Source organism: Cebus imitator, unplaced genomic scaffold (genome assembly GCF_001604975.1).
Source record: "Cebus imitator isolate Cc_AM_T3 unplaced genomic scaffold, Cebus_imitator-1.0 Scaffold95, whole genome shotgun sequence".
NCBI classification, from domain to species: domain Eukaryota; kingdom Metazoa; phylum Chordata; class Mammalia; order Primates; family Cebidae; genus Cebus; species Cebus imitator.
The window spans coordinates 4077116-4097380 of NW_016107410.1; the positions used below are offsets into that span (position 1 = coordinate 4077116).

Genomic DNA, 20265 nt, shown 5'->3' on the forward strand with positions numbered 1-20265 from the left:
TAAATGAATTAGCTAATGTGATTCAATTCATACAGAAAAGCAGGAACAAGAGGAAGCATGGCAGCTACGATGAAGAAGCACAGAAGGTAGCTATGGACACAGGGGCCCTGTAAAGGGGTAATTCTTCGTTAGTGCTGTGACTATTTGCACCTTACTCAGGCTGTCCATGTTTAAATATTTTGGCATATAAATGTGATGGAATGATGCCCCTCTCCAACAAGCTGCTCTATTTTAATGATGCTTAATTGCCCCCTTTCATGTCTCATTGTATTTTTTTTTCTAGCATAAGTTTCCTAATTTACTTAATTAAATGAAATGGTGGCATGAGTGACATGAATACGAAACATGACACATATGAAATCCTAAAACACCTAGAGAGAATGAGCTGGAAAAACAAAGCAGCAGGGACCTGGGAGGTGCTTTTACTTCCTTGAGCTCCCTAAAGTTGATCTTTTCAGGTCTTCCCTTCTCCCTGATGAAATGAGTCTATCCTAGGGGCATATGTCACCTTCCCTGCACATATGACAATATTTCTATGACTCATATGCTTGTCACTTCCTCAGAGGAAATGAGAATCGAACATTTTATAGCCTGTTAATTTATCTCAGTTTACTTTTATGTATTTGTGGATTTTTAAAATATTTTGAGACAGCGACTTTGTGACCTGAGATTTTAGACTGTGCCCACTTTCCACCACACCATCAAAATACTCCACAGATAACTGCTCAGTTTAATTTCAAGTATTTCATATAGGAAAATCTATGATTAATTTCTAGTTCTAGCACTTGGCATTTGCGACTTCATTCTCAAAAGATATCCACATCCCATTCCCTGAAGATCCGAGACCCATATGAGCCTCATCAAAAAATGAGCCCGAAAATACGTACTTTAGAGGCTGTTGGAAGAAAAACATGAAATCCATTTTGTGTAAGTACTTTGCAAACTGTAAAGCACCAAGCATTGAGATCCATTTTGTGTAAGTGCTTAGTAAACTATAAAGCACCAAGCATATGTGCCCTGATAATCAGACATGGTCCCAGAACAGGGAACATAAGATGCTCTGAGAAAGGCCGGCCATGGAACTCATGGGGAAGTACATGACTCTCATGTCCATTTCAAGAGACAAAAGAGACTAAAAGAGAAGTGGATTGTTAAAAATAAGTCTGAGTCAGGAGGCAGAGCCTCCAGGGAGAACAGTGAGCTGCATGACACATTCCTTTGTGCCCTCAGAATGTATGCAAGCTTCTATTTTGTCTTCTATTACATTGTTGAATATATGTGATTATCTCTCTACTCCCCAGCATCCTATAGACTAAGCATTTCAAGAAAGGACCTGTGTCAGGCATCTTTGCATCTCTGGTACTTAACCAATATCTTCTGGATACTACCAGCCTGCTAAGTTAACACGTGCTACTTAGTGTGATAGAATAATGCCTACCCTCAAAACATGTCCACATCCCAGTCCTGGATATCTGAGAGCACATGTTACCTTATGTGGCAAAAGAGACTTTTGCAGATTTGATCAACTTAAGGATCTCAAGATGAGGAAATTATCCTGAATTACCCAGTTGGGCTCCACATCATCACAGGGTCCCTGTAAGATGGACCCTAGAGAGGAAAATGAGATGTGATGATGAAACCAGGGGTTGGAGAGTCTGACTGGAAAGACAGAGGCAAGGGGGCCACAAGCTAAGGAATGCTAGATTCTGGAAAAGGCAAAGAAACATTTATCCCTGGAGGCCTCCAGAAAGAATGTAGCCTGACCAATACTATTATTTTGGACTTTTGACTTTCAGAATTATAAGAGAATAAATTGTGTTAAGCCACCAAGTTTGTTACAGCAGCAATAGGAAACTAATACACTTAGATAAGAAAGTAAATAAATAACTGGCATTTGAATAAATGAGTGAGCAAATGAACAGAGGAATGAATGGAGCAAGTTCTAGATAGAAAGCAGGGCTGGGAGTGGCGGCTCACACCTAAAATCCCAGAACTTTGGGAGGCTGGGGCAGGTGGATAATGAGGTCAGGAGTTTGAGACAAGCCTGGCCAATATGGTGAAACCCCATCTCTATTAAAAATACAAAAACAATTAGCCAGGAGTGGTGGCGGGCACCTGTAATCCCAGCTACTCGGAGGCTGAGGAAGGAGAATCACTTGAACTTGGGAGGTAGAGGTTGCAATGAGCCAAGACTGCGCCATTGCACTCTAGCCTGGGCAACAAGAGCAAAGCTCCATCTAAAAAAAAAAAAAAAGAAAGTGGAAAGGCCCAGGTTCAGTTCTCAAGGTCTCAGTGTAGATAATAAGCAGCCCTATCATTTAACTTGGGCCCTGTCATGTAATCTCTCTGGAAGAGCTAATGCTGTAGAATCAGACTGACCAGGGTTCAAAACCCTTCTAGGCTACTTCTTAGTTGTACATCCTTAGGCAAGCACTCACCTCTCTGGGCTTATATCCACACCTGTAAGATAGGGATAGTAAGGGCATCTCCTACACAAAATTATTGTGCAGACAGAATGAGCTACAGTCTAGTCACATTTGTTGAGGCTCTGAATGGGGCAAATTTGAAATTGTGGTCACATGAAAATGTTCTTAATGTCACTTCGTGCACAAAACTTGAAATCATGCAAACTCCCCAATTAAAAAAAGGTCAAAAATGGCAAAGTTGGTAAACTGTAAACCACTGATTACCACATAGTGTGACCGTCTCAGTGGCTGAACAGAAAACACCCACTGTCCTTTGAGAGAATCCATGTTGAATTATGCAAGCTGTAAATTATACAAGCAACAAATTATGAAAGGTCTTCGGGAACATACCCCTGAACAAAATATGACTACCTTTAACGCATGCAAAACAATTAGCAGGGGCCTGGAACACAGAAAGCTATTACTCTGCTATTATTATATTAGCTCAATGATAAAAGACTCAGAACAAACACTTCTACCACAGTGGAAAATGAAACTAACTCCTGCTTTCCCAGAGGCCTAAGCTTTATACGGGTCTGGTTCCTTTCAGAGAAATCTTGGAAGTTGGAAAATCTGTGACAGGCGTGCTAATGACACCCCATATTATGAAGCAACAAATTTTCCAGCTCTTGCCCAAAAAGCAGAATTTGGCAGCAGGGAGGTGTTAAGTATGCGCTCGGCTAGTATCACCATGCATGCATCTTGCATAAACTATTTTGCTACAACTAGCCTTATTTAGAATAACAGACTCTGTGAGATGAAGGGGCACTCCCTGGGACTTGGAGCCACCCAGCATCACTTGCCCTTCTCTCTTTTCTCATTTCCTTAATGCCCAGGGCACGAGGCTGTCCCTACTGCATATGAGAAGTTCAGTAAATGTTTGTTAAATGTACAATGAAACTTTATAGGTCATGTAACCCACCTTCCTCTCCCATTTTATAGATAAGGAGCCTGAGGCCAATTAAAGGAATGACTGAAACATCCCTACCATGTAGCATTAATTCAAGTTAATGACTGTCTTCTCCCTAGAGGGAAGAGTTAATTTCCCAAAACAAACAGACCGCGTTATGGAGAGGTAATAGTTGTAAAACACATTTCTTAAAGCCTGTTTTTCTAAGCATCTTCCAGTTTCACAAAATGAATGCTGCTGCTGATGTTAAATGGCTACACCACAGATTTGGCTAATAACTGGTAAAGAGCTCAGAAGAGAATAAGCAAAAGAAAATATGAATCTGAATGAAAGAGATCCACCATGAAGAAATCAAATAGAGCCCAAGAGTGATGCCTGATTATTTAGTTCTAATGAAGCCAGCTGTTACCTGGGGTGGGGAAAAAATAATTTACTTTCACAGATCTATACGAACCTTTTAGGCTGCACCGAACCATTCAATGCAGAACTGAGTTCCATTTTTTACTTACACCTCAACTTTGTAGTAAAGCAGATATAATATCTAGGAAGAATTCAGAGCTGGTAGGACTGAAAACTTTTTCCTAACTTTAGGTGACCCCACATCAGGAAATGCTGAGCATGCCTTCCCTTTGTCAAGACCGCCCTTTCAAGAAGAATCTAAGCCCTTTCTCTAGAAATGGATCTTAGTGATTTTTCCACTGTCTTTAGGAAGCTAATTTCTTCTGAGGTAGCTTAAGTCCCCTCCTTGCATGATATTCACTGCACATAGGAAAGAGTTCTTACAACCTTCTTGAAGTAGCCCTGTGTAGATTATAAGAGTCAACCATTTAGGACATAGCAAAATTTTTTTCCCATTCTGTTGGTTGCCAGACTACTCTAATGATTATTTCTTTTGCTGTACAGAAGCTCCAGAGTTTAATTAGATCCCATTTGTCTATTTCGGCTTTTGTTGCTAATGCTTTTGGTGTTTTAGTCATGAAGTCCTTGCTTATGCCTATGTGCCGAATGGTTTTGCCTAGGTTTTCTTCTAGGGTTTTTATGGTGTTAGATCTTGTGTTTAAGTGTTTAATCTATCTGGAGTTAATTACTTTTACTTGTGTTACCATATTCCTCCCAATGCCTTTTCACAACCAGTTGGGTTGCAGAGCCCTGAACTCATGAATTCAGGTAAGCTAATGCCATGTTACACCAATCATCTGGGTCCCTATGCTTGCTTTCCTGTATCTACTGGCTTTTTGGCTAGCAAAAACCTAGGGCTTCCCAGTGATGACCTTACATTTCCACCAATGTCCTTGCTTTTCTAACCTTTCCATACATAGTTGTGCAGTGGATTCTGGGTCTCTATTTGTGATTTGAAGTGATTTTCAGTAGAAGTCTGAAATTTATCTATATCTATCTATATATATCTATATACAGTGCTGTTTCTACTGTATTTCCCTTTTCTACTGTACCAGAGCCTTCTCACCTGTGTAGGCAACCTGGACCATACTGAGATTAGATGTCCTGCTTCCTAGCCTGGCAGTGTTGCTAGTGTTAAAGGACAATGGGATAAAGGTTATCAGAAGAAGACAAAGACCTGTTATTTCACTGACTGCTTACTCTCTTTGAGCCTCCTTAGACTCCTTGTTGCCTGAGGTGCAAGTCCAGACCCAGAAGCACTGCATACACCCCAGACCTAATCTAGGTCTTCCCTCCACTCTCAGTCTCACTATAACTTTTTATTTCCGGGTCATTACTTAATTATGTGGAGTTGCTTATTCTCCACAAGCCTGTTGTGAAGGTTCACATCACTGCACCTTTACCTAAGCACCCCTTCTACCTGAAATGCCTTTCACTGCGTTCTGTGTTCCACAAGCCCACCTTAAATATCACACCTCTGGCAAGTATTTATTCCTCAACTCCTCAGCCAGGATGAGGCACTCTCTCTCCTGTGTTCCCAGAGAATGCTGTAAACACTTGTCTTTAGTCCTGGCCACAGAGTACTGCAATGCTTTTACAAGTCTCTCTCATTCACCATAGGCTTTTTTTTTTTTTTTTTTTTTTTTTTTTTTTTTTTTTTTTCATATTCCTAGAATCAAATCTACACTCTGTTTCACGGTAGGAGTTTAAGAAATGAATGAATTGAATAAACATGTATATGATTCCTCAAACCAGAGGTGACTAGGTGGCTCCTAGCACTGGGGTCTGGAACATACCTTTTATTATCTCTGGGTCGGAAAGGACAAACCTAGAGAAATATGAGAAAAACAAGTAGACCAGTAGCCGGCCAAGAGTAATAAACATGCTGTACCTGATAGACCATTATATTAACGGTGTCTTCTTTTTTCTGCTCTGGAGATCCTTGACTCTGCAATAGATTTCGTACTGTTTCTTCCATCCTGAGAAACAAAAACATGAAGAATTTCTTAAAGGTTTCTGGTTAACATGGATCCACTCAAGTTGCAGAAATAACTCTTTTATGTGTATTTCCCAAGCTTCAACCTGGAAATCTCTTTCCTCTTCTCTCTCCTTCAACCCTATTAACTGTCATGAAGTCCTTTGCAACCATTCTTTAGGATGCCTTTACATTCTCTCTCTCTACCATTCAGGTCCTCCTTGTTGGCCTTGGATATCTAAACTCATACACCCGTTTCCCAATATCCCTCTTCATTTCCAATCACCTCCTTTTAATTTGACACGGTATCACCACATCAATCTTCCTGAAATGCCACTTTGATTTTTAAACATCAATTTTCAAAGGTAACCAATATTATAAGAATGCATTCTTTCCATTAATCTACTGTCATTTCTTTCTGTGATGGTCTTTCTAGGACAGCACTAAGAGATTTACTTCATTCTTCTCAACTACAGTCATACATTGCTTCCTGACAGGAATACGCCCTGAGAAATGTTCAAATGCATCATTAGGTAATTTTATCATTGTGCAAAGATCACAGAGTGTACTTATATAAACACAGACGGGATAGCCTACAACACAGCTAGGCTATTAGGTATTGCCTATTGCTCTTAGGCTACAATCCTGTGTAATATGTTAAGGTCCTGAGCACTGTAGGAAAATTATAAAACAATAGTATTTGTGAATCTAAACATACCTAATATAGAAAAGGTACAGGAAAAATACCATATAAAAGATATAAAGTGGTTTACCCATGTAGGCCACTCGCCACAAATAGGGCTCACAGGACTGGAAGTTGCTCTGGGTGAGTCAGTGAGTGAGGGGTGGGTGATTGTGAAGGCCCAGGACATTACTGTACACTGTAAACACTGTATACTTACACTACACTAAACTGATAAAAAAGTTTTCTTTCTTCGATAATAAACCTTAGCTTACTATAATTTTTGCTTTATAAACTTAAATTAAAAAAAAAAACTATTTGATGCTTGTGATAGCATTTATCTTAAAACATAAACATTTTGTCTAAATTATATAAAAATATTTTCTCTATGTCCTTAGTATATAAGCTTTTAAAAAATTGTTTTTAAAAATATTTTTGGGCGGGGCATGGTGGTGCACACCTGTAATCCCAGCACTTTTGGAGGCCGAGGTGGGTGGATTACCTGAGGTTAGGAGTTCTAAACATGCCTGATCAATATGGTGAAAGCCCGTCTCTACTAAAAATACAAAAATTAGCCGGGCGTGGTGGCATGCATCTGTAATCCCAGCTGCTTGGGAGGCTGAGACAAAAGAATTGCTTGAACCCGGGAAGCGGATGTTGCAGTGAGCTAAGATTGCGCCACTGCACTCCATCTGGGTGACAGAGAGAGACTTTGTCTGGAAAAAAAAAAAAAAAAAAAAAAACAAATCTGGCCAGCCGGGCACAGTGGGTTATGCCTGCAATCCCAACAGTTTGGGAGGCTGAGGTCAGGAGTTCAAGAGCAGCCTGGTGAAATCCCATGCCTACTAAAACTACAAAAAATTAGCCAGGCATGGTGGCACGCACCTGTAATACAGCTAGTTGGGAGGCTGAGGCACAAGAATTGCTTGAACCGGAGGCAGAGACTGCAGTGAGCTGAGATCATGCCACTGCACTCCAGCCTGGGCCACAAGAGCAAAACTCTGTCTCAAAACAAAACAGAACAAAACTAACATTTTACATTAAGTTATTAAAAACTAAGGCACAAATAAACACATTAGTCTAGTCCTATGCAGGGTCAGGATCATCAAGATGTCACCAGACAACAGGAATTTTTCAGTTGCATTACAGTTTTAAGAGACCACTATTTTGCATCCAGTCCACTGCTGACAAAATATCATTATGTGGCACATGAATGTACTTTCTGGTATGTCATGGTGGGAATGTAAGTGACTTAAGCATTTCCCTACTTATAGAATTTAAATTACTTCAAATTTTTGTTATTTCAAATAATCAACATCTTTACACATACATCTTTATACACATTTATGAGTATTTCTACAAATTATAATATCTATTACATGTTATAATCCTGTTTTGTTTTAAATATACTCCTCCAGTGATTCCCCATTAACAAGAAGTAAAGAGTAAAGGAAACACACCTATTTCCATTTCCAGACGTTTGCTTATGATGGTGATACTTCTTAGAATGCTACCTCCTTTTCATCCTCCTAGATTTCATCCCACTTCCAGATATCTTAGGAAAAGGAGATATCTCAGGAAGTGAAACTTTACCTTAAGTAGAATTAGAAACTTAAGGTTTCTAACTTAAGTTACTTTCCCTTAAGAAACCTTAAGGAACTTTATCTTAAGTTTTACTTCCTAAGTTATCTACTCATTGATCTCCTGCTTCTTTGAATTCCTATAGCCTATACTTTAAACCATTAATTCTATCACTTAAAAATCCTTCACTTTAATGCTCAAATATTTTGTATACACAAGCCTTATCTTCTGGAAGAAATGACAACATTTAGTGCAGGACAGTGCCATGTACTTCTAATGTATCTCTCTCAATTGTAGATAAAATACATACTCAGTAGACATTATATGAATCCTTTGATAATTCATTTTTTAAAGGTTGAAGTAGTTACTCTATGCCAGACACTCACCCCGTAGGTTCAGACTGTGTCTGAATGACCTCATCATTGGGGCCCACCCATGAAGATTCACAGACCCAAACTCTGGGAGCAAGAAGCCTGAACTCAACGCCCTGAACATGGTGCTCACTGCCCAGAACGTGAGCTGGCCGTCTTTTCCAGTCCCATCTTGAAGCATGTATTTTAGTGACTCAGTATGATACTGGCTGAAGAGAATTGTGAGGAAAAGCAGGCTGATCCAGCTTCTCGCTCTTCCTAAGGGTTTCCCATATGACAAATTAAGGGCTCTAGGAGACCAGTGAATCCACTGCTATGGGAAGGCCATTGCAGTAAGCGGGATGGAAATGCCACCTTTCTAATATGGCACACAACTACTCAGCACCAGAGGAAACTGCAGACAACTGGGACAGACTAGACCTGGATTATTAACTGGAGAAATTCTGCCTTCACAGAGGATAGCACCAGGACTCATTTGGGCTTTCAGGAAGGTGGTGGACACTGGTTATGAGTACTCCAAGAATGATTTGTGACCGTACATTTGTACAGGCCACCTCTGCATGTATCCAGTTGAGAGAGCAGAAGCTGTTCCCTATATTTCACAAATCTTATGTTATGAATAATAACTCAATTTAATAGTACTTTTAACTTGTCAAATAACTCATCTGTTAATCATTATAATTTACTTTTAAAAACTCATTCTTTCTCTTTGGTAGATGAGACACCTAAGGCATAAAAAGGTTAGTTGGCTTATTTAAGGGATTATAGTTAGCTGGATAGGGAGTTTGGATGAAATCATTTTTATTGACTCTAAATACAGCAGCCTCTTTCTACCTTACCTTACTGACATTCAAGAAAATGGTTTTAAATGAGTAAGAATTTTAACTCCTAACTAGGAGTTATCTTGGCAAACAACTTTGGATGCTGAGCCCAAGAAGGCAATAATACCATTTCTGACCCGGAGAGAGCACGAGAAAAACTAAGCTTAAGTGAAAAGAAAAAATCGGTGCAAAGAAATCACAAATTCTGAAACAATAAGTGATCAGAACCAATTGCTAATACTTTATTTAATTTTATGTAAACAAGCTCTTGAGTGGTAGTTAATTTTCCATCATGTTTGTCAAATTGTCATAAGCAAGGAAGTAATGACAGTGGTCCTAGGACTTGCCCAAGATCACTCAGCTTGTTCCTGGCAGATCAGGGCCTAGTCTTCTGGTTTTCTAAATATTAGTCTACTTTCTTCCCAGCTTAGCACAGAAGCTGTACGTCTTCTTTTAATTCTTATTTCAATCATTTATAAACATCTGACTTAAAAGTGGCCAAATAGTTAGAACTCAGTTAAAATGAAATATTATTTTTTACCAAAAACAGAATTCTGTTTCAAAGTACATCTTGCTGAATTTTCTCTTCTGTTTAATTACAAGCTCTTGACACAAGTTGCTGGATCAAAAAGGAAAACATGAAGTCACCTTTCCCTCATTTTTCTTGGCTTTAAACTTAAAAAATAGGAGAAAGTGGGGGTGGACAGGAAATTGTTAAAACAAACTTGAACAGTTCAGAACCCTTAGTAATACGGTAAACACTTTTCTGGCACTACTTTGATTAATTAAAACCAATTACATTTCCCACCTACATCTTGGAACAGAGTCACCAGGCCCCATCCCAACCCTTGGTAAAAAATCAAGTTGTCCTATCTTTTTATAAACTCTATGTCTCAGGTCACAGAGAAAATGTTTTGAACTTGATAAGAATATGCCATTATTTACTCCCTGATGACATCTTTTTTAAAAATTCTCATTTAACAAACTTCTCTAATTTCCCGAAAATCAAAGACTGAGGCATCATCCACTGTTGTTTGATGCCCGCTGACATTTTGCTTCATTTTATTATTCTGATAGATAATGAAAGTTTGCATTATCAGTCAGCTCATAGTACAGTTCCATCATCAGTCTTCCCAATATGATTTAGAGATAAGCCAATTCCTCCCTGTGGTTCAGGCTTGGGCAGAATTTTGTGTTTTTTGTTTGTTTGTTTGTTTATTGAATAGCTGATTGCAATTTATCCTTAAACACTGCAACCAGCTATTATCCATGTTTTCTAGCTCTCCATCCCTTTCACCCACCTAAAACTAAGACCCTTTTTCCCTAAATATTGATCAAGTAGCTGCCATAACTAAAAATATAGAAACCAAAATTATACTTAATGAGTTGTAATACATTCTAATGTACAACAAGTGAACTATTTTTTAAAAAGCTAACTTCTGGGACAGCCAGAGGAAATACACCAAATATATAGCAAACAGTATGTCTCAGCTAACATTAGGCATAAATGCAGACATTTTATTTTGTTAAAATAGATTCAATTTTTTAAGGTACACATTATGTAATCAATAAATTCTTATTATAGTGTTTCGTCTGGGGAAAGCATAAACCTTGCTTAAGAAGGGCACTAAGTTAGAATTAGGAAAATAGCACATTAAAAAATAATGCATGAGGAAAGTAACAATTCAAAAGCACACAAGAGCAAGATTAGTGAGCCATTTTAACTAAAATCGCTCCCTGTTCCCATGAGACCTTTGTCATTGACCCCCTTTTAAAGTGCAGACCGCTGGGGTACTTGTCATTGGATCTGTTTTCAATGTCTCAAGAGCTTGCCTGTCTAGACACCAAAGGAAGATCCTTCTGAAAGAAAATGTTAAAATACAATGGTTTCCTGAACACTTTCATGGTAAGACAACACCTGATAATATTAAAGGCCTTCTTTGTAATCAGATAATATGATTTGGACTTTGAAGACCTTGACTTATTCAATAATGAAAGCAGTGTTGGAAAATATTACTCCAAGGTACATTAGAACCTGTTTATTCCAACTTGTAAATGCCTGTGGGCTTTTTCACATGCCTTTCCTCAAACCCCAACTGCAAATATAGCCCTTTATTTTGATTAATGAAATTCTAGGGACTGATCCAATTATTACACCAAATTGTTCTTTATTGACTCCTATATTCAGATATTCAATTGAGGCTAACTTAATTTTTGACAGAAATAGAAAAGAACAGAAAACAAGAAGCCCCTCAAGAAGTCATTCTCTCCAACCCACACTGATAACTGATAGGGCTCATTCAATTGAAGACTGAACCAAATTAAATTTTGTCTTTAAGAAATATTTTAACATGTTTACTAGGTGATTAATTGAATGCCAAATTAATGGTGAAATTAACAATGAAATTATTCAATATTCCTTCACATTCTTCTAGTCGGGTGAAAGGCTGCAAGTGCCCGGGTGAGAGGCTGTAAGAAGTGCCCATCACATTCCCTTGATTCCCCCATACCATGAAGTTTGTCAAGAGCTGCTGCTGAAACTTACAAATTGCCTTTCCGTGTGTTTCACTGTATTTGATTCCCAATCTTCTCACTTTGAGAACTGTGTCGATTTAAGCAAGGGTCCCACGATGACTGAACTTTATTTAATGACAGGAAGAAAGGGGCTGCAGTTAAATTAGGAAGAGGCAGGGGGAATGGGGTCACTGCAGCAACCCTCCCTCACCCTAGGACTCCTTCCTAGAAAATCCTGACACAACACAGCCCCATGTAAAGAACAATGCTCATCTTCTAGGGCCAATGGCAACAATGAGGACCAGCATACTTCCCATATCTGCTGGAAAAGAAGGAATAATAACAATAAAATACTAGCTCCCTCTTATTGTATACCTATGTAGTAGTGTTAAAAATTTACACATACTTCAACTTGGATGTTCAAGAGAAACAAAATTCATTTATTTGTATATAACCAAACTAGTCTTCCTTGAACCTTCACCATATGACTAGCATTAACTCTTGTCTAAAATCCTAGTTTAAATCCTAACTCTAGTCTAATAAGATGGATTTCTAAAATTTTTAAATTAAAATTTTAAATTTAAAAAACTAAAACATATGTCTATCAACATATAACTATCATATGCATTTCCTACATTGGAATATGTATCAGCTATCAAAAGGAATAACTGATGCATACAGCAACACTGAAGAATCTCACAAACTATGCTAAGTGAAAGAAGCCACACCCAAGAGACAAAGTACTATGTGATTCCATTTATATGAAATTCTAGCATAGGCAAAATTAATCTATGGTGGAAAATTTAAGAACAGCAATCGTCTTGGGTGGTGGCAGGGATTAACTAGTAAGGACATAAAGGAACTTCCTGGGATGAGAGTAATGTTCTGGAACTCCATAGGAATTTGGACTGCACAGGTATATGCATTTGTTGAAATTCAGCCTATATTACATTTAAGATTTATGTATTTCATTGTATGTAAATTTTATCAAAAGAGAACTGTAAACACATATGGAACTGCAATTATTGATATATGCACATCTTGGGAATATGCCTTCAACTTATTATTATTATTATTATTATTATTATTTCGAGACAGGGTCTCACTCTGTCACCCAGGCTGGAAGGTTGCAGTGGTGCAATCTCAACTCTGCAGCCTTCACTTCCCAGGTTCAAGTGATTTTCTAGCTTCAGCTTCCTGATAGCTGGGACTACAGGCATGAGCCATCAATGCCTGGCTAATTTTTGTATTTTTTGGAGAGACAGGGTTTTCCCATGTTGCCCAGGCTGGCCTCAAACTCCTTAGCTTCACGTCTCAGCCTCCCAAAGTGCTGGGATTACAGCTGAGTTACTTTGAAATGCATAAAAAAATGAGACAAATTGATGGACAAAGAAAAAGGTAAATAGGTAGCTAGATATGTGGTAAAACAAGTACAGTATATAAAAATGTGAGTGGCAGAATCTAGTTAGTATTTGGTATTCATTGTAAAATTCAACTTTTCTGCATGTTTACAATTTTTTATACTGAAGTATTGACAAAGTTCATATAGAACATTTATCTCTTCAGTAAAAATGTTTAGCCTCTCAGCAGAAGAGGGGCACACTGCTTCTCTCCCATAGGTAGTTCATAGGCACACACAAGTCTGGTCGGGTGTATTAGGGTCCTTGTACAGTAGGGGACTCAGCTGTGGCGTCATCTTAAATCTGGGCAAAAGCCCTTTGTTTATAGGTTTGCCACTGGTTCTGTATCTAAAGGTTCTGAGGCTGGGAGAGCTCCCAGGCTTTTTGTTCTGCTTTGCAGAGTTTGGGAGTATGGCACTTGGACTGTTCTTCATCTTAGCTTCTGCTGGTTGCAGTGCCCTGAATCTTTGCTGTCACCACCGCTCAGCATGCTAACCTGGCAGACCATCTGCAGACACTGCTGTGGGGTGCCCTTGCTGTAACATCTCAGACCCCAAACTAGACTCCTTTGCTCTCTAATTCTGTAAACCACAAAAAATGTGAGGGCAGCCTGGAAAGGTAAAACTCCTTCCTGAATGTGCATACTAGATCACCAAGGGGGTGTCCCATGCCCCAGTTCATCTGAGTCAATACACAGCCCATGGTCCTTTCCCTAAATCTTAAATGGAAAGCAGCAATCTAAGCACCCCTCTGTCCTTCATGTAATCTACCAACTAAAGTACTTGTTTCACTCTTCTGTTTCTCTCTCCTTTTCTGTCCTTTCAGCTCTCTCTAGTACTGGAAATGGGAAGCTTTCTGAAGACTTCCTGAATACTGCATGTGGCTCCTTTCAACTCCAATCTCTTGGCTAAGTCTATAGATGATGATGAATGAAAGTATTTTCCCTATGCAACAGGAAAGCTCTATGTTCCTGCTAATCTAGACTTAGCCTCTCAGATGTTAAAGGTGGGAAATGAAGAAATCTGAGTAATTCTTATTTAAGACGACCAGCATACTCACAAAACCTTGTCTTATTGCTTAATTCTGTTTTGTAGAAATTGAATATTTCTTCCTCCATTCACACAGAATTCCTAGAGAATTCAAACAACTAGAGAAAAGCTCAACATTAAAGTGACAAAATTTTAAAATCACATGGGTTTTAAACACACACACAAACAGTGTTACAACTACTGTTTGAAGGACACTAATTGAATCCATACAAGCCCACAGGCCCATTTTTTAATGTACTTAGCTATGTATTAATTATTTCATTTATTTAAAAATGCTTTGAGGTTCCATGAGAATACAGAACTCATTCAAGGTGATATTCCCAGTAATAGTAGAGTTGGTATTGGAACAATTTGACTCCAAACTGGTCATTTTTTTCTACTGTGCCACATCAGCATTCACTGAAATATTTAAACCACCCTGGTGTTTACTTGGCTGGGTATGAACATTTTCTGCTATACTGTTATCACGTGGTAACATCTGGATCGATGTGTTCTTGTTACTTGCAAATGCTGTATGGTTAGCTCTCTGTGTCTGTGAGTCCTGCATCTGTGGATTTGACCAATCATAGATTGAAAATATGCAGGAAAAAAACTGCACAAAGTTCCAAACTGCGATTCTTGAATTTGCCATGCACGGAGTACTACATTAAATCCACAGGAATGAAGTGATATGTAGGCATCGTATTAGGTATTAAAAGCTATCTAGAGATGATTTAAAGTATACAGGATGATGTGTGTAGATTATATGAAAATATGGTATTCTGCCATTTTATATAAGAAAGTTGAGCATCCCCAGATTCTGGTGTCTGAAGATGGGTCCTGGAATCAATCCCTCATAGAAACTGAGGGCAACTGTACTTGTATTAGTCAATTTTTTCTCCCAGTTAGATCAAAATTCTTCTAGATCCAGGTTTTATGCACAGTGATATAGCAGTCTCCCTTAGCCATGGGGGATATATTCCAAGATTCCCTCAGTGAATGCCTAAAACCTTGGATAGTATGGAGCCTTTCATATACAATATGCTTTTTCCTATATATGCATGTCTATGATAAAGTTTATTGTATAAATTAGGCACAGCAAGAGATCAACAGTAACAACTAATAATCAAATAGAATAATTATGACAACACACTGTAATAAAAGTTATGAAAATGCAGTCTCTCCCTCTCTCTCAAAATATCTTATTATACAGTCCTCACCAATTGTTGGACTGGTTAACTTTGGGTAACTAAAACTGTAGAAAGTAAAACCTTGGAAAAGGTGAAACTACTGTGTATTATAACAACTGTTATTTACCTGTTGAAACATTTAAGACCAGCTATCCATGGAAATACACATCCTGCTCATCGGGCACTCTCAATTCCACCCAAATGCCACAGAAAACACAGAGCCAGGGCGTGACCTGTTCTCTCCCTAAGGAAGCCCTCCCTTTGTGTTTCTTAACACTCTGAACTCTCCTCTGTCATAGCATGACAGTACTTATTAATGATGTCTGAGTTTTCTTGAGGTCATTGACTATGCCTTTTTATTTATGCAATCCCTAGGAACTATGCATAGCTTAGTTACTGGTTAGGTATTCGATAAATTATTTGTGGAGTAAATTAATGAACCTAATAGATTTTTTGCAATTGTTCATTCCCCGTGTCTTTATATTTTCACTTCCCACAGACCTATATATATGCATCTAACTAGTCAAAGGGAAGTAGTGACAAGTGAGAAATGCCAGCAAGACTGAAGGGGTTAAGTGTTCAGCTATGACACTTGCAGCTGAGATGCAAGGCCACTGGTCAGGAGTAAAACAAACCAAATATCTAACTGTTCCTTTTGTTACATTGCATGTCCGTATGCTTCAACTCAGCTGATTAGCTATGGTGTTTAGGACAGTACCTTAATGAGAAAGTGTTCTAGATTCAATCCCTAATTTAACCATTATTAGGTTCCTGGCAGACTCTCTGCCAAGACAGCCCACTGCCCTCTTACCTGGGAGAGACAGGATAAGAAAATGATCTTAATGAAGAACATACTTTGCATTGCCTTCCATATAATTTGCTTTAAAGTTTCTGTTTCTCATTCTAGTTCCATTGCCTTCCTCAGAAAAGTATCCTACCTTCTCGTTTTAATTGCAATACAAAGCTTCCCTCAAGTCTGGGAGTCTAAAGGAAAACGGACTGATTTTCAATTCTGAGAGTAAACTGTTCACGTGGAAACCGTGATGGTTTAGAACTGGGTTCTGCCCAGCTGCACCACTTGTTTCCTTAGAAATGAGAATTTCCTCCCTTAGAAGCTAGCACATCTAAGCACGTAAGCAGAAACAATCCCCAGGTTGGTTGTGACTTGGATGCTCTTAACCCAATCTCTGCTTATCCTCGCTGCAATAGTTAGGAACAGTAAATCTACAGTGAACATAACTGAAAACTGCACTGAAACACAAACTGACTCTGGATAAATGTTGGAGGACTGGAGTTTCTTCTTTCCTAGATGATGTATATTTTTAATTCAGCACAAATTTTGCTAGAATAATACCACCGCACAGAAACCACAGTGCTCTAATTCACTCATGGGGATGCAACAGCATTCGTTAACAGATCGAAAGGTGCTAGTCCAATTTGAATTACTGCATCATCTTCACTCCAGGGCCATCTCTATGTGAAGAGAAAGTGACATAAATTTTCTCCTAGGCAGGCTTGCACTGATCCTGCATGGGAAGCTCACTGCATGGAGAAAGGCCAATTGGGAAAGGGCGTTCAGAGAAGTTCCATTTTGCACATGGAGTAGAAGGGACTCCCCTGAATGTTAGCAAACAAATCTCAAGTGTTTTTCCTCAACAGTGGCAGAATACAAAATTGCATTTATGGGTTCATGTGTTTGTAGAGTTCACATTCATCCAGAAAGAGAGGTGGAGGGAGAAAGAATATCTCACACATGAAAGTAAATGCCACAAAGGAGAAACAAACCTCAATGGCTTTTACTTGCCTGGTTAACAGTTTGAAGTCAGGACTGGGACTATATCTAGATAATGCACAACTAATCTACAAAATGGGTTATTTCCCTAAATAGAGCCAGGTTTTAAAGTAATGTAATTATAATTATTAATGTGATTTGATTAATTTTATTAATACATAGTCAATAGTTATTATCATTTTCCATGTTCAGTTTCATGAGCTTATCTACTCAACTTTAGAATGTATCCTTGTCAGATGTGTCCTTGTCAAATGTGTCAAAATAATAAAATTCTACAACACACCGAGCTTTAGGTCTGCTTTTTATTTTCTTGAGTGATCTGAAGCACAAACATTCTCTGAGTCTGATGCTCCTCAAAAAGAACTCTGAATTGCCAGGACAACTGCTTTTAAAATAAGTCTATTACTTTGGGGATACATCTTTACAGCTCAGTATTCAAATACTGGGAGAACTTTGAAGATGGCTGAATTTACTATTGGTTCTTCATATTTATCTTTATTGGCCACTGTTATAGGAATAATAAAAATAATTTATAGTGTGGATATACCTTAAATTCTAATTAGAGGCAGTTCTCTTCTAAAAAACAATTGTAATAACAACCTGGATCCTTTTTCCCCCATTTGATAATGATGAGCGTTTTATAATTTTACCACAGTGAAAGAAAAATAAAACGTGGCCTGGACAATCAAGATTCCTTCTCTTGGCTGGGCACAGTGGCACACAATAGTAATCTGAACACTATGGGAGGCTAAGGCGGGGGGTTAACTTGAGCTCAGGAGTTCAGGACCAGCCTGAGCAATATGGTGAAATCCTATTTCTACAAAACAAAACACAAAACACAACAAAATAAAACAAAACAAAAACTAGCTGGGTGTAGTGGCATAGGTCTGTAATCCCAGGTATCTGGGAGGCTGAGGTGGGAGGATTGCTTGGAATCAGGAGGTCAAGGTTGCAGTGAGCCAAAATTTCACTACTGTACTCCAGCCTGGGCAACAGAGTGAGGTGAGACTGTTTCAAGAAAAAAAAATTCTCTTAATATACACCATGTTTTGAAAAGTTTGAATCTAATGTTAGATACTCCAAATGCAGTTCACCTTGCATTTCACATAAGTTATAAATTTTCCACAATTGTAACTGGCTCGTGATTAGATGGTCTTAATCCTTAGAACATTTATCAAACAAGCCACATGCTGTCTGTCACACTTCCAGATCTGTTTGGGAGTTTGACCCAGAGAAAATTAAGTATTGAATAACTTGACTGAACTTGATTCTTCCTGGCAAACTGATTTTGAATCTAACTCCCGTTTTCCACATCTTAAACAGTTTTTTAAATTTTGTTTTTTTTTTTTTGCACATTAACATGTATTTAGTTATTAAAGCTTGCAGAGGTCCAACCAACAGTCACACTGGATCTGAGTAATGTCCAAAGCAGCACATTAAGTAGCCAGTGTTAATCTGTTGCTAATTTTTTTGATAGAGGTGTAGAAAATGGGCAAGAAAATCTAATTGGCTGTATTTGAGATAAAATTATGTGTTAAATTTTCTGGACAAGAAGGTGGAATAGTGGCAAAGAGATGCTTTAAGAATCCATAGTATTGGTCCATCTAGCCGTATGGATGCCAACAGCACATTCTTCTCTGGGCCTGCTTCTTAATTTGCATGCTTCTTGTAACACTTGTTCCGTGATATTTCAGAGTAGCTTCTCTTAAAGAAGCAGATATTGTAAACCACAGTACATCCAGAAAAATTACGGTACCAAATCCTCTTCTAGCCTCAACTCTTGTGGCCACAATATGGTCAGGGTAACCTCAGGCCCTGCGCTCCCTAAGTGGCATAGGTGGAGCTCAGTGGAGGCATTCTCACCACTATGCAACTTAGGACAGATCACATTTTCTGAGCCTCAATTACCTGTGAAATGAATACATCCCCTTAGTCTTACTTACTTCAGAGAGATGTTATGAGGATGCAATAAGACAAAATAAAAAATGCTGTATAATTTGGTATTTGTCTTTATTACAGTTTTAAAGATTCAGGCCGTCTTAATAGTAGACCTTTTAGTGGTGATGTGAGAAAGGCAGAAAATAGGGTCCTTGGAAGCACCATCCAATCAAGTTAACACCGTATAGAGGCCCCTACCTGCTTTGTCTCTTTTTTTGAGAAAGTTCAAGAGTCAAACACCTCTCTCCAAGTTTCAGATAGTAATTGGCTTGGAGAACAATCTATTATATTAGTCAGTATAGGCTAGGTTATGCTGAAGTAACAACCCCAATATCTCAGTGACTGACTTAGTGAATTTCTTATTGACACAAAGTCTGGGAAACTTCACGTCTGGGCAGCAGGGCAGTCACTTGTCTTCCCTGGGTAGTGGGTTCTATGTCCTGGTTTCCCAGGACAGTTCAGCTCAAGTTTACTGTCCTGGCAAAATTATTAACAGCGCCCCTTTCAGTCCAAAATCATCTTGGTTTGGATGATAAAGATTATGATCTTCCTATCAATGGAACGACTCAAGTATTTAGCCTGCCCCACTCTCAATATAAAGTTTTCTCTATGGGTGGAAAATAGAAACTGGAGAATTTAGTATGGATTTTCACTCCCTCATTCCAGAACTGCCACTTCAGTTTAAGGGCCACTGGCCAGGACTAGTCACATGGCCCAACTCACTGCTAGGGTAGCTGGTAAACTTAGTCTTCTGAGTGCCCAGCAAAGAGAAGAGAACCAGATATTGGTACTAATATGTTGTCTTCCATATGTGCATTGTGAGGACCGAAGATACATATGGAATTACTACTCAGTGACTGGCTGCCCAGCCTTACTGACTTTACAGTTGTCTCCCAGTGATTCAGGGCTGAAATTCAAGTAAGGCAAGTAAGTGTTGCTCTTGGTGGCCTTTTCCCATTGGGTGTTACTACTTTTTTCCTCTGTTGGGTGACTGAGATGTCACTATTGAGGGTTTTCTCTCACCTCCCATCTAAATATTGATTGTCACTCTCCTTTCCCTCATGCCAAATTGATTGCCAGCTGACACAATTAGTTTCCCTGAGATCTTTGAATTGTCCACAAATGAGTTCCCTCTAGTCGGAGAATCTTCAAACAGACAACTTCAAAGTCTACCAAGCCTTCAGTAAGATAGTTAATAG

General features: G+C 38.7%; 1 protein-coding gene across 1 annotated transcript in view; it reads right to left on the reverse strand.

Moving 5' to 3' along the window:
- The window catches only part of NCKAP5 (NCK associated protein 5), a 977727-nt gene that overhangs the window by 318266 nt on the left and 639196 nt on the right, over nucleotides 1–20265 (reverse strand). The window contains exon 6 of the mRNA XM_037741167.1: nucleotides 5666–5753. Within this exon, the coding sequence (XP_037597095.1) occupies nucleotides 5666–5753 (88 nt within the window). The remainder of the gene's footprint in view (nucleotides 1–5665; nucleotides 5754–20265) is intronic.